Here is a 15,112-nt window from a genome sequence, read left to right on the forward strand (position 1 = left end):
GGAGCACGGAACTGGCTTGATTTATTAATAAGCCACGCTCGGCTGGAGGGCGTAATGCAAAGCGCCGTGCACGCCGGAGAAAACCTCCTTCTTTTCCAGAACTCTAACATTACGTTTCAAAAGGTAGGGAGAAAAAAGGAAGTGTATATATAGTATATTGCATGCGAATGCAACAAACAGTACCACCCAGAGACAGTCTATCGCGTCCCTTTTTTTAACTGAGGGATTTGTTTGGATCAGCGCTTCTTACAACCGGTTTGTCAGCGCTGCATTACGAGGAGCAAAAAAAAAAAAGTTTTCACACTGTTTTGAAAGTAAGGTGAACTATTTGTGCAGTGAAATGGCGACGCAAACCTTCCTGTTTATGAACTTCGTGAAAAACAAAAACGATTTGCCAACGTAAAGACATGACCTAACAATACAATAAAAACACGCGTTTGCGGTGTTGGATATCTAATTTTTACAAACGTTTGACATTTATGACCTAATAAATAATTCCTTTGTAAAATTAACCTTTAAATGAGTTTAGGTTAAGCCTCCAATTTATTTTTATCTCCATCATTTACAGTCTCCCGTTTCTATGGTAACAGCAAGCTAGGGGGCCAAGCAGAGATTCCTTACTATCAGCAGTGTGGGTCACAGGATCGCAACTCTGACCTTCTAGAGCCTGAGTGAACACGGTCTTGTACGGAGGACCAAGAACGATTCTGTTTTAAAATGTATACTATATCTGCAAAACAGCATTTTAAAAGTAGCATGAGATATTTCCTCTGGTTGTGTGTGGCTCCGTATTACAATAAATATACTGTAAGTTTTGCAAAAGTACCAGCTTCAGCGTTTAGTAATGAGATGTTTAACAGTCTTTTAGAAGTTCTCAAAATTGCATTGAGCATTACTTTTTTCATATTTCCTTGCGGTGTGTTGTGATCCTGCCATTGAACACAGTTTTTTTCCCCGGACAAGTAGTTCCACAGACATTGTGTGGCACTATAAAAGGACTGTGCCAATGTGTTGATAGAGTAAGAAGATCAGAATCAGCAGTTCAGATTATTTTATTCCTTAAAATAATCTGGAGTTGGACCATTCTGTGCCTTATGTGTGAGTAGAAGAACGTTAAAGTTCTTCCATATTTCACCCGGATGGAAGTTTTGTTGAAGCAGAGTACGTCTTAGTGCTTGTAGCCTATTAAATACCTTAGGAGATGGCATTCTAAGTAAAGTGATAACAATCTAATCTTCATTAAATAAAGGCATGCATCAATAATTTGGCATCACATAAATAAACAAAAATCTTAACCGCGCAAAGTTATGCAAGCAAAAGAAAGTTGGTCTTGTGACATTCCTAACATGTGCTTCAAATTCCAGCAGATGGTCAAATGTAACACCAAGCAAGGATTTTAACTTCAAGGGTCTATTAACAATGCCATCCACAGCAACACCAAATTCACCAAATTTGGAAAGCTAATATTGGGAGCTTCCGAGCTTTTGAGCTTCACTCTTACCATAGTTTAGGTTAGGTGCTGTTAAGTGTTATATCCGTATAATACAATCAGATACCCATAAAGTTCAGAACAGGCAGTACAGCAGAGAAATCCAGATCCATGATGGCAAATAATCTGATCAAGAGGCAACATGTGAAAACTATTAGTGTTGGATCCAGCACAGAATACTGTGAAACACTCTGATTAGTGTACTGTAAGTGTAAAACCATCAGATTTAAAACACTGAAGGTTTACTGTACAAACTGGCTCCTGGTAGACAGTCAGAAGACACATCAACAAAGCAAAGCATCAGTCGTCACCAAATCATTTCCCATGCAGTTCAGCAGGATGACGTCATTGACAGTTTAAAATCCATACTTAGGAGAGCATCCAGAGAAGTGGATGACTTCAGAGTCACTGAAGTCAGAAGCTATCAGAAAATTAAATATTTTAAAAGGGACTTTTTCAGTGCTGTGTTGCTAAACCCTGACTGAAAAGGTATGAACATCTCATGAAATACAAAGATATAGGAAGTGACTTTTATTACAATACGTACAGTATGCAGTATATCAGGATTTTACCCATAAATTAATAATCAAGATTGAAATTTGATTCATATTTACTGTACTGTTCAGCCTATATTTATAGGAAACAGGCAAGCTTTCAGAGACAGAGGTATTACACTGCCCTCTACTGTATGGCTGCTGTTAGATTCTGCTCTCTAGTACCATTTTTTAAAATTAAGTGACAGTCCCAGCAATTCAGCTGCTGAATACGAGTGAATGTTTTCATGTCCAGTGTCTCCCTGATTTTGATGTTCTTAAAAGCTCACAATGGTACACTATTTTGTAGGAGTCATGCTTCAGTTATGTGGAAACATAACTTTACCATTCGTAGTAACAAAGTGTATAGTAATTTGTGCATTACACATTTTGTGTTTTGTACACAGCTCATGTGAGCACAAGGAATCCTTTTTTGGTTTTGTCCAGGACAGGGTTTGCATTATTAACCAGATTTTCAAGCACAAACAGGATCTGTAAATGGTTTCAGGGCTGAATAAAAGATAATGATGGGGAAGTACTGTAAGTTAGTGGCAGCCAATTTTAAGAGCAGGAGCTCAATCTGGAGCATCAGGTCATGGTAGAATTCAAATTCCCTGTGCAACACTCTCTAGAAGAGCCGTAAATATCTTTACATAAGTTGTTTTGGTTCTGGAACACTTAGGCTCAAGGTTCCATGTTTGCACTATTAAAATGTATTTGTGACAAACGGCTGTTGTTAAATTCATGTGTGTATTGGTCGGTTCCAGATAAACTAGACTAAGTGCTATACTATGACTGCCAGTCAAATCGAGATAAGCCCCATTTAAGCCAGAGGTGAGTTAGGGTCTATTAACACAAAATGTTTAAAATAGACAGGAAATAAGAATGACACTGTGTATCCACAACAAGTAAGGCAAATACAAACAATAACCAATACACAAATGACATTAACAATACCTGTTTACAATAACAATGGCGATGAATATGCAAATAAAATATCTAGTGTTTTATATATCCTGTATGAAGATAAAGATGAAACAGGTAAGTGAAAAATGAATCAGAGTTTATAAGAGACCTGATTAGACCACGGTGCTAAACAGGCAATTTATGCAAAATGAACTCTGTACATAGTAACAGATGATGTGGAAATATTCATATGTCTAACAATATTGCATTTTTACCTCTATATCTCTATATCTATTTTTAAAGTATTTTTGAAAACTAATGCTTTAAAAAATTAGAAATGTCATGCATGAAAAAGACAACCCAGTTTGAAATGCAGTTTCTGTTAGTCAGCTAAATAAGTATGAATGGAGAATTCCCATTTTGTAGAAAATAAAAGCAGAGACTTCCACCTTCTTCTTGTGCAGACTACTATTTCTTTAACATTCTCAGCAGAAATGCAACTTGAAGACTCAAGACAATGTTATTAAAGTGTTCAGTTTCCTTGAGAATAAGTCCCCTGCCTGGAGGAAGAGAGTGAGAATCGCAACTCTCTATCAGAGACATAGCACATCAATATATGCATTATACCTGCGATCTTCAGGAGTGACTGAAAACTAAGAACATTGTTTCAGCCTGAATATTTTCCATTTGGCTTGTCTTGGTGTGGTGTGTAGTAAATAATCACAACTACCCAAACTTCTGTACTGTGACTGAGTGCCAAGCCATCCTCCAGCTGGAAAACTGACCCCAGCCTATCCCAAAAGAGTCACATAGCTAGTTGACTGTAATCAGTGCTTGCCAGTAACAGCAGGGAGTCATACAATTTAAATCATAATTACTTTACCCTCTATTTTTAATTGCAATGATATACCTTCCAATCAAAAAATGTGCTCAGCTTCACCATTTTTAGCCAGACAATTGGGATAATTGTCTTCCATTATTATCCTATGTGAGAAAAACATTGACAGTGACAGTTTCTTTTTCCCCTATACAAGCAACTATCCAAACTGGAAAGCAAAACAGGAAACATGAAAGGCAAATTGTCGAACTCTGGTGTCTTTACTTTGAGGGACTGGCCACTACTGTAGCTTATCCTTTAAACCCAGTGTTGCAATAGACTTACCTGTACACACAAGGCCCCATTAATATGGCACACTGATCACAAATGAGACATTATGGCTGGGTTCAGTGGTTGCAGAAAGTAAGCAGGTCACCACTGGAGTTGTGTCTAAAAAAAGCTGATGATTTCACTTTAAATTTTCATAACCTGAAGTGTTGGGTTCTCCTTTTTCAGAAATAGGGTGTCACACATCTTGTATACATTTTATGAATATTGCCCTTAAACTTTAAGACAACATACATACAGATCAAATGCAATGTCTTCTCCAGATAGCTCATGGCTTTTCAGAGAAGACATTGATATAGTAAAATAGAAAAGAGGAAACTCCAGCCATGTCCTTATCAGTCAATTTGCCCTGTGCTTTCATTGGACGTTAAACTACTGATCAAGCTACTACTGTATGTAAAGTATATTTTAATAAATTAATAACACAGGAACTGTTAGGGACTCTTTGTATAATACTCATGTTAACTCATATATAACATATTTTTAAAAATCTACAAAAGGCCACAGTTAAACAATGCCTAGTTCAAACTGCTTTTGTATAAAATACATGTCAGAAACATCCCCATACAATATTTTAGCATGTACACACACCGAAGTCACAAATGCTACAATAGATGACCTCCCTCCATCCAGCTATGGAATTATAACATCCCCACTTGCCACATACAACCTATTCTTGGTTAATTCTTCACTTTCAGCACTGTCTGAAAAGATTTATGTGCTTGAACTCAACACATGCATCAATTTTTAATGGCTGCATAACTTATGGAACCTCTTAGTGGAATTCATCTGTCATTGCTTTTTCTCCAGTATTCACAGCAATTCCACAAGAGCACATATAGCTGGTTTCACACCATCAGGTGCTATCAGATCAGTCTCTGTCCCATCTTGTGCCTGCCTCCTGTATGGAGTTGTCAGGCAGGAACTGCCTGCGTTCTTCCGGTGATGGATGCTCTGTTATATATTCATTTTGAGTCTTGGTGCAACGATGCAGACCAACTCTTCAACTGCCAAGTTGAAGGGTGAGCACAGTTGGTTTTGCTGCACGAAAATGAGGATGAAGCAAACTAGGATTCATATACAGTATCAATGAAACAAAGCTACCCTCTCCAAGTTAAAGGTTGCCTTTTCTTAAAATGGACTCTTAATGTGCACATTAAGTCAATCAAACCACAGCAGAGCAGGATAACTTTGCACTACAGCATCATCTGGCTTGGGAAAGTGGAAGAGTGGTGAGAGTCATCCCTCACGGCTTTGGCAAGTACAGTACAGGAGAACGTGTAACTGATCAGGCAGTGAGACTTCCAAATAACTAATTTGGAAACAAATAACTTTTGCAACCCTTCCAGTTTGTAATCTCTTACCTGTTCACTCAGAACAATTTACCAGAGTATCGGAGAATGATCCCTACAAGCTGGGAACTGTGGTTTAACACGGCAATCTCCACTTTATAAGCAAAATCCTGTGCAGGACAGGTGGCAGTCTCTTCCATCATAATACACTACGTACAAGGTGAAGAATAAAGTCTCCACCTCTTCTATTATGGAGCTTCGGTATGCAAATGACAACTCCATCATTGCCCACTGGAGAGCAGACCTGCATGATTTAAAGCCCATCATGCAGGTAATGTTCCCATAAAGGGAATATCAGGCCCTGGAGGCTGACGGATATTCTGATTTCTGTTCCAAATGATCTCCAAATTACCTAACACGGCACGTACTTAATTAACCATAGTTAAACTATTTCAGACTTAGAAACTGATGATTCAAATGCTACTGTACTTGTGAAATACTGTAAGCTGGATTTGGGGCTGTCCAGGACCAGGGTTGTATAACCCTGCTTTACTGCTTTACTGCTTTACTGGCTGAGCCACGCAGGGCGCGCTTTTATCTGCAGGTTGACACCTCTTTAGCTAAACCAGTCTCAAATTGTGTTAAATTGACTCTGACTAACAGGAAAAACATGCCATTTACTGAATGAAAATTCATGCAATTACCTAAATTCTGCATTTGTGGAGTTTTAAAACATATTCACTGGCAAATCAAGCATGGCCTTTAACAAAACTGTCTTTTTGTTAAACACTGTCTTTTTTCCGTGTGCAAAAAGGCACATTCATTCTTTAATGTCAATTCTTTATGGCTGCCTCGAGAATGACACCAGACTCAATCAATAAGAAGCCAGCTTCTGCAAAGTCAGTCTTTTTCTGAAGCATTTTATTTCCTTACTGACACACACAGGGTGGTCATTTTTTGTGGCATTTAAGAAGTGTCCTGTGATTACTCCAGGGCTGTTTCGAAGTAAACAGTGAAAAACAGTACTTCATCTCACTGCTTATGATAAAAGAGAACTATGATTCATTGTTGTACTGTTATTGTTTTTTCACGGGATGCACTTTTATGAGGTTTAATTCATTTTCCTTGCAAAATCGGTTTGTTGAGTGCATTATCTACAAGGAGCTGAGAACAAGTTGCTAATGAGGCTATAGTGAAAAAAGGTACTGTGTCTACAGCCCTGAGCTTCTCACTCAGACATGACAGGTCTATTAGTAGTTGCATCCTTCCTCCTTCTTTTAAATCATATGAGACACAGCAAGTTTTTTTTTTTAAAAGATTGTTATTGTACTTATTAGGATTCTGTTAGAAATCTACCACTAACACTGAAAATCTGTATCACAGTACTTTTTAGATCGTCTTATAACTTGCTTGATTGGTTATTTCCTTGAAATAGAATCCAGTTAAGTCCAGTGTTACATACGAGGTTGTACATATGCATCTTTAACATTTAATTAAAACATACAGTACTTATATTATACAGAACTAATTTAATAGAGAAGACTTACACCTTTCTGACTGTGCTGAAGTCAGTGGGAAATAGATTGTGGTGTGTAATTGTGTGAATTACAGAACAGTTTTATGGATCAGGCAATTGTCTAACTCAGGCTCCTGTGTGGTGGAAGTGCCTCACATTTAACCCAGGAGCATTGTTAATAGTCCTTGATGGCAGCAGGCTTGGGGTTTTCATCTGGCGATATGTTTCACTGATTAAGGGAAACAATGAGAAAGCTATTCATATATCTATTAACTAAAGAACTGTCAACATTTCAATGTTAACAACGTGGTATTAGGCTTTCATTGTGTACAAGGACAATACTAAATGTATTTTCTGACATTCAGAATATCTTTTATTTTTGTTCTGTTTTGGACCTTGTTGCACTGAGTCTGAGGGAAATGAATATAAGCAACTTCAGATTTTTTGGAGAGTTTTTGTTTTGATACCATACCTTGGGTCCCACGTGTCCTTGAAACCTTGAGTGGGTCTGCAGTCACGAGGACACATGCCAGCTGATGGAGGACAGAGCAGGCAGGCCTTTAGGCCTCTAGCTTTAACAATAAAGAAAAACTTTTAAAAACTCACTCAGCCAAAATATGCCAGTTACGGAGCTTGGGAGGGGACATCAGTAAGAAAAAAAGTTATATCATTTGTTAGTAAAAGTTTAGTAAATCATTCCCTCGTTTTCTTTAATTCATGCATTCAAAATAACATTTTCTAACTCTGTCCTTCAGATACCACATAAATGCCTAATTACATACATGTGAGAATGTGCAATTCCACTCCTACTCCCCAATAATGAGATAATTGTCACCCAGTGTAGCTATTTACAACAATTAGAGGGCATGTAGGTCAGCTGTATCTGCAGCCCAGTCTTAAAATGCCATAGTAAGTGAGAAAGACCTTGTATTTTTTACATATGGGGTACTGATTTTTGATACCTCTTCTTGGTAAAACTTAAATGTCCAAGGCAGTTGGAATATTGGGTCATAGCTATGCTTACGATCTTAAAGGAAGGCTCAGCCCTTGTGTTTTCCAACACCACATTATACTAAAACTGGCAACTCTAGAACACAAGACTGGTGAATGAGGGAACAAAGTGTATATAGCTACAGTAAGTGTAATCTAAATAAATTACTGTGTAAATTAAATTGTATGTATGCAGCCGAAAACCTAATGCACTAGTAGAGGATTTTGGCTATGAATTGGACAAAAACTGGATGTAAAACAATATTTTCTGCTAAAACTAAAAGATCATCCTCAGACTTTGCATATCAAAAACTAATGTTGTGGAGCAGTGGAAACCCAGATTAAACTGATAAGACTACAGAAAGCATCTTTCTGAAATCTTAACCTACATCTTTTCCCACATGGGTGGATAAAGTATGTCCACAAACTAAGAAAAAGGCCTTTATCTATTGAAATGCCTACAGTACAAGCCTGGTTTCTGTTGAATGAAAGCCCAGTGCTATTTTCCATATTTCCTCTGAAGTTGAATTTAATTTCTTTAATACTCTTACCAGAGCATCATGCAGTGAAAACCACCAGCAAATAGTGAAGGCTTCAAATAAGAAAAATAGATTGTCATGTTAACCTTTTGTGTGGTTGCTGGCAGTCATTTAATGTTCCACAAATTCCATCCAAACACTATTAAAAAAAATAACATTTGTATAAAAGCTCACAATTTACAAAACATTTAGCACAACATAAGTTCAAATGTATGTATATCCTCTGAAGATCAGGAAAGCCTCTTATTTGTATAATCTCTATCTAATCATATCCCACTAAGTAACCCAAAAAAATATTTTCTGTTCTGCACACAAGCTTGTAATATCATAGATAATTAGAATCACGTAGTCACACACCTGTAGTTGCAGTATTTAAGATGATAATCCCCACCACTTTGTGTTATAGCTCAATTCTGTACTTGTTTTACTGGCCTCTAGTGGAAACATTTGCTGACTGCTCAGAAGTTTAATTTAATTTCCATATCATATTCCCAGCTCCAGCACAGCAGTCTGGGAAAAGTAAGAGGCAGTAGATAAGGCAGAGCTTATAAATACAGAAACAGGTTCAAAAGAACAAAATGAAGATTAACAGTACTTTGAGGACACCACAAGTATATTCTGTTTCCATGTGACACTATAGATTATCACCAACTGCCCTGCTCAGATAAGAAACTGAGATAATTAATGATATAAAATGAATTGACCAAACCGATGATCTGTGCATCTTTGGGGGTATAAATGTATTTGTACATGACTTTGAATAATGTTGATTTGTTGTTTTTTTTTGACAATCTGAATACATTTATGTGTAAATGGAGATAGCTGCACATTGAAAGACCTAAATTTGAAAGTGCTGAACATTTTAATACAGCCGACAGTCTAAGCAGTTAAATGGATCAGTGATGTATACAGAATGCTTCAGTGGAATAAATATGTAAAATCTTTGAGGGGGTAGCTAAATTTTAGTTAAATAGATCTAGTAGCTGGACGCACATTTGTGAACAGTATGTTCCTCGACACTTGGTTGTACTGTCCTTGAGACAATAGTCATACAATTTGTGAGAGTTAAGCAGACCCCAGTGCTTTTCCTCTTTTCCATTAAAAGATCAGCTAACATACACCAGAGCAGGATTCCCCAAGGCCACATTTACCACTCAGAATATGGAAGAGAAATAAATCTCTTAATTAATTACAAAATTGAACTGTTCATTCTAGCTGCATCCAGATAATTGCCCAGATTGTTAGGAGGCTGATGATTTATCACCTTTTAATTAAACCTTGCTATTAGCACAATCCCAAAGGACGTAAAGGCAATATCTCTTTTCTTCAAGGTTATTAAGGAGCTATGGATATTTAAGCACCAGGTTCGGCTCATCAGGGGGACAACAGCAAGAGCTCTTCGCAATCACCTGCAATGAGTGGAATTCATCAGTAGGATGAACTTAATTAATGAACTGGTGATGATGGGGTTTTTCTTTATAAGGTCTTCACTTCACCATTGTTGTTTTGTGTGGTTTGCAAGATTCCAGCAGTAGAAGATCTGAAAAGAGGAATAGGATTGTGCCAGTAGTAGCAGGTGATTTTCAGTGGAATGCGTGGAAGGGAATTGTAAAATTATGATAATGAATCTTCACTATGGAAATTACATTACCATCTGCACAATTTTACTGTGCTGCTCTTGAAAACACAGCCTCATATTGTGGTAACATACTGTGATTTCACCATGTTAACTACACATTTTACACAGTTACTACTGAATATTACAAGCAAGGTTTATAAAGGGTAACTTTTTATTTTTTCTAAAATAAGAAAAATAATGTATGTATGATATCAAAACACAAAAATGATTAACTGAATATACAAAATGAAAGAAGTAAGTTTGAAAGAAGAAAAATGAGAGAAAAACAAAACTAGAACAGTAGATGATACTGTATGTACAGGAGTCATAGCAGTATCATACTGTATGTTGGAATGACAACAAAATGACTGTATATTTAAGACCAGTCCAAGGAAATGGCATAATCATGTCACAAATGAAGACTTCTATTTGTTTGCAAACATTTTGTTAGACTGTAGTAATATTTCAAAGTTTTTTTTAATTATCAACTCTGAGGTAATGAACTGCTAAAAAAGATGAAAGAATCAAGTGAAAAGTCATAGTCTCATTTCAAAAACAGGGCACACACACCAAGAAAGAATGAAAAATCAGTCAAAACACAAATTCAAAGATAGAACATTTAATTCCAGGTTCTGGAACGTTTACCACAATATTTTGTACATTTAAAAATAAAATCCTTCATTTATTGGTATTCATATTGTACCTTCGACATCACAATTTTCTCAGAATTTAAAAAAAGTCATTAAGCAACATGTTTTTCACAATAATATCAAATTGCAATAGGTGCCTTAAAGACAGAATGTCATTTGGAAAAGTCCAAGCTTGCAGATACGTATCTTATCAAAACAATTTAAATAGTGCCATCAAACCAAAACTCAACAGCAGATTTGTAATAACAAAATTCACAGGCTGACTTAGTTTTTCCAAAGTATGGTCTTCTTTCTTTAATAAGTAGATTTGCAGTCCCTTCTTAAATTAAAAATATATAATCTTCTTTTATTAAAGCTAATACTAAACATTATTATTTAAAAAAGAGGTACTGTACTTCCTGCAACTGAGTACGAACATGACTACAGAAACATACTGAGGCAATGTATGTACAGTAATTTCAACTAAAAGTCCCTTTTTTGCATAATCTTTGGACATTTTAAAATGTACAAGGGAAGATGTTTATTTACAATTGCATAAAATCAATAATTTTTAACACATTTCTAGTTTTAACATTTATTGAAATGATCCAACCCAGTGTTATTACACCTAGAGAGGTCAATTAAATTTCTCATTCATTAAATGAACCACAATTTCTGTAAAATTTGACAGACTTACATCAGCTACAATGTAGAAATGGATATTTGGCCTCTGATAATCTAAATTTATGAAAAGAACTTGACAAAATGGTGCATTTTCTTTGCCTTCATTTACACACTCAATATTTCAGCTTACAGATATTCTTCAGCATCGTAATTAATAATGCTCATTTGTAATAGATCTTAAATATATTAATTAAAAATGCAACCAGTGCATCATCATAATTAGAAAAGTCGATCATTGTGGCAGTTTCATAATAAGGACTTTAAAATTTAAACAACTCTGATAGTCAAATAATATACAGTGTATTGCTTTTCATCTTCACCTCAAAACATTGAACTCTAACCAGTGCCATAAATACCAACTGCAGTATACATACACAAATATTTTTGCAATATATTGTCAACCTTTGGAATATGAGCATTTATTCAGTTCATCTCAGCAGTGGAATTCCAAAGGTGGTTCTCTTCTTGCGTGTAATGGAATGAGTTACCTACAGCATTGTTTTGATACACAGTACTCATTTGTGCAAAATTGGTCATGGATTCATACTAACTTCAGTATTCAGTGTACCACATCTGCACAGAGAACATCACATGGAGGATATCACTTCATGAGAGATCACTGCTAAGAGGGTTTAAAAAGGAAAGGAATGCTGTTTCAACAGCAGCACAGTGTACTATACATTGGATGTTCCCAGCAAACAGAGACAAATGTACTTAGACCAGTAGGATACTGCAATAAATCATATATTAAGGTGCAGTAATAAGAAATGGTCAAGATCCTGCTTTATCTGACATTTTAAAATGCTTCAATTCATGGTAAAAGAATCTCAGGATAAACTACAGTTACATGTTTAAATAATGATATAACATCTCTATGAATGAAACGTACACAAAATATTTAACAGACTCTTCTTTCTTTTAAATACACACACAAACACTTCAAAAATACAAATTAAAAACAGAGCTGACCTGAGCATAATATCTTTCATAAACTACGCAAGAGTATGAAAGCATAATTCTCTAACCTGAAATATTTACAGTCAGACACCATGTATTGCACTGATAATTATAACCTTACTTTAGAAATATTAACCTACTGTATATTAGGACATAAAATGAAACTCTCTTTATAAGACCAAAGAGGACATTTGTACAACTCAGACTAAACATTTTACTCAAGTCTTCAACATTGCTTAATTGTGGAGTCTTGACTTCGGAGAGCCTTTCATGTTGTTCTATATTTCATAAAACTGTTGACAATTCTCGATTTTCTCGGGGACTAAAAATATTTTTCAGCTTTTGACTGTATGGTTATTGCTCATAATCCCCTGAAAACTAACAAAGAGTAAAGGAGGAAATGCATTTGTCAGCTTGGCACGTTATTCAAGGCTTGTCTTAAGGCAATACAGAGTCTTTCAGCTGTGTTATACTCTTAGGAGGTTTCAATACAGCATTAAGGCACTTACAATTACAGCATCTGTTACACGAAACATTGTTCCTCTCCCTTGTCTAAAAGGTCTTTTCTGATGTGTATATGAACAGTCAGCAGGATTTTTGTTACATACTCATTTTGTAAATATACTTTTCTACAGCAAACATTATTTTATTATTTATGGTTTTGTACTGTATATGTTCCCTTACAGTGCCTTTTTTAAGTATCTTCTCTGTACAAATCACTAAATACATTTTATTGTCTCCGTGGAAACCACTACATTAATTTTAAAGCTGATTAATTTGCCCTTAAATCTTTAATATTGCAGTATGTCCACATACATACATGATAGGCCTGTAAAACTATTATTCCTAGTGCTTCTGTACACTGACGAGCCAAATTGCTAAAATGTGTTTACACTAAATACAATCATTAAAGTCTGGAAGAAGTGTTTCCCTTTTTTTAAAAAAGGTAGTTTTTAATAACATAATTGCAGTGCAATCTTTACAGTATTGTTCTGTCTCTGCTTAGTAACCATTCTTTCCTTTAGATTTTACAGGATCAAAGTTCTCATATATGCTCAGAGCTGCTGTGTTTTGGTAGATTAAGTCCACGTTAGTTCCAGTTCTTGATCTGATAATGTCCATGGCACATTGGTTTAAAAACACGTATTGGTCCTGTAAAGACAAATCAAAGACAAAACCCATGAATGCAGGGCTCTCTTAAACCCCAAGAACACCTCATCCTAAGAAGAAGAGCTTCTAACTGAACACCAGTGATGTGCTGCAGGATCCATTTTAGGTCATTTTAGGTTCTTTGCTCCTCCTAAAATATATCAATGATTTTGATTCTGACATAGAAAACGGGTTAAATTTCCCAATGGCATAAAAATAGGAAGAGTGGCAAAGAGATTCAGTGGCACAAGAATTTCAAAAATATGTTCAGGGATTGTATTAATTTATTTATGGGCCTGGATATTACCAGACGATCGTATGAGAGCAGGCAGTAGAAGTGTGAACTTCTCCGTACCTCTGTCTGGACCATTAGCGGGCGGTGCATCCGAAGACTATGGACGATGCCGTAGACATCCACAATGCCCTCCCGCTCAATCTGGTAGATGATGGTGTCAATCGCAATGAACGTTCCTGTTCGCCCAACTCCAGCACTGATTTCCAAAAAGGAAAATAAACCAAACACACTTCACGTAGGAAAATTGCAAAATATAAGTCTCAACAATATTCATTTGCTGATGAAACCGAGACAGTAAACATGTAGAATCTGTCTAGTATTATAAACAGTACAGTAACACTCCTGTACTGTGTGTGGTTACCAAGGTTCGCAGTACAGAAGGCCAGTCTGTTCTACACATTGTGCCACACAATGACTGCTCACCTGCAGTGCACTATAGTGGGAGAGTTTCTGGAGAACTGGTCCATGTGTTCTCTCACGAGGTGTCTGAAACTGATCAGTAGCTCTGTGGTCTCTGGCACGCCATGGTCTGGCCAGGCAGTGAAATGGAAATGGCGCAAGTTGCGAGTTTCAGCTGTCTTAGTCTGAGACGGACAGAAAAAACACATTTATTTCCATTACAAGGTGTAAAAAAACAGAGCAAATTAATTACTCTGTATCAAACATAACATTGTCTGAAGCACCATTTCTGTGAAATTAGGGAAATGCAGATAAGGTGTAGAAAGAAGCTGTGATAAATATGAACACACCTAAATATCTCTCCATCACAACCACAACTGTTGAATAAAGTCCACATTAAATCAGCAGGGATCTGCTTAACTATGTAAATGTTTTTCTTACTTTAACACATTTACAGTATCAATTATAATGTTTTTGTTAGAACAACATAGTTTAGCTCTTAGGAAGTATATGCTCATTAAAAAAAAAAACATCATGTTGTAGAAAATGGAACAATGTCTCGAAAAAAGATCTTACATTCTAGCTACTAAGAGTTCGAATAACCTAATCTCCAGAGAGCATTTTAAAATCAGTCCATACTCACATTTTTTATTTTAAAGTCTCTAATTGTCCAGTCTTCTAGGGGGATTTCCGAAGTCAACGTCACTGTTATGTTGCTACAGACCTTTGTCTGAGAGGGCCAGTATTCTTCACATTTCACCTAAACAGCAAGAGATTGGTTGAATATGAATTGCTGAGCTAGTATTGGAGTGTTACTGTGAGGTAAAGGTCAAATTCACAAATTCACTGTAGAGAGATCGTTCTTTTAGCAGGTTCCCTTACAGGTTTTTTAGAGAACAGGAGGTAATTATTCTCCACAGAGGGGGAAGGATTGTGGGAGTCTAGAACAAG

General features: G+C 36.2%; 1 protein-coding gene across 1 annotated transcript in view; it reads right to left on the reverse strand.

The window, feature by feature from the left end:
* Positions 1–10,651: 10,651 nt before the first annotated feature.
* The window catches only part of ptprja (protein tyrosine phosphatase receptor type Ja), a 76,171-nt gene continuing 71,710 nt past the window's right edge, over positions 10,652–15,112 (reverse strand). Inside the window, exons 37-40 of the mRNA XM_069181871.1 lie at positions 14,805–14,921; positions 14,186–14,346; positions 13,823–13,958; positions 10,652–13,470 (exon numbers count right to left, since the gene is read on the reverse strand). Of these exons, the coding sequence (XP_069037972.1) occupies positions 13,321–13,470; positions 13,823–13,958; positions 14,186–14,346; positions 14,805–14,921 (564 nt within the window). The 3' untranslated portion in view covers positions 10,652–13,320. The remainder of the gene's footprint in view (positions 13,471–13,822; positions 13,959–14,185; positions 14,347–14,804; positions 14,922–15,112) is intronic.

This window comes from Lepisosteus oculatus, chromosome 21, assembly GCF_040954835.1.
Source record: "Lepisosteus oculatus isolate fLepOcu1 chromosome 21, fLepOcu1.hap2, whole genome shotgun sequence".
Classification (NCBI taxonomy): Eukaryota; Metazoa; Chordata; class Actinopteri; order Semionotiformes; family Lepisosteidae; genus Lepisosteus; species Lepisosteus oculatus.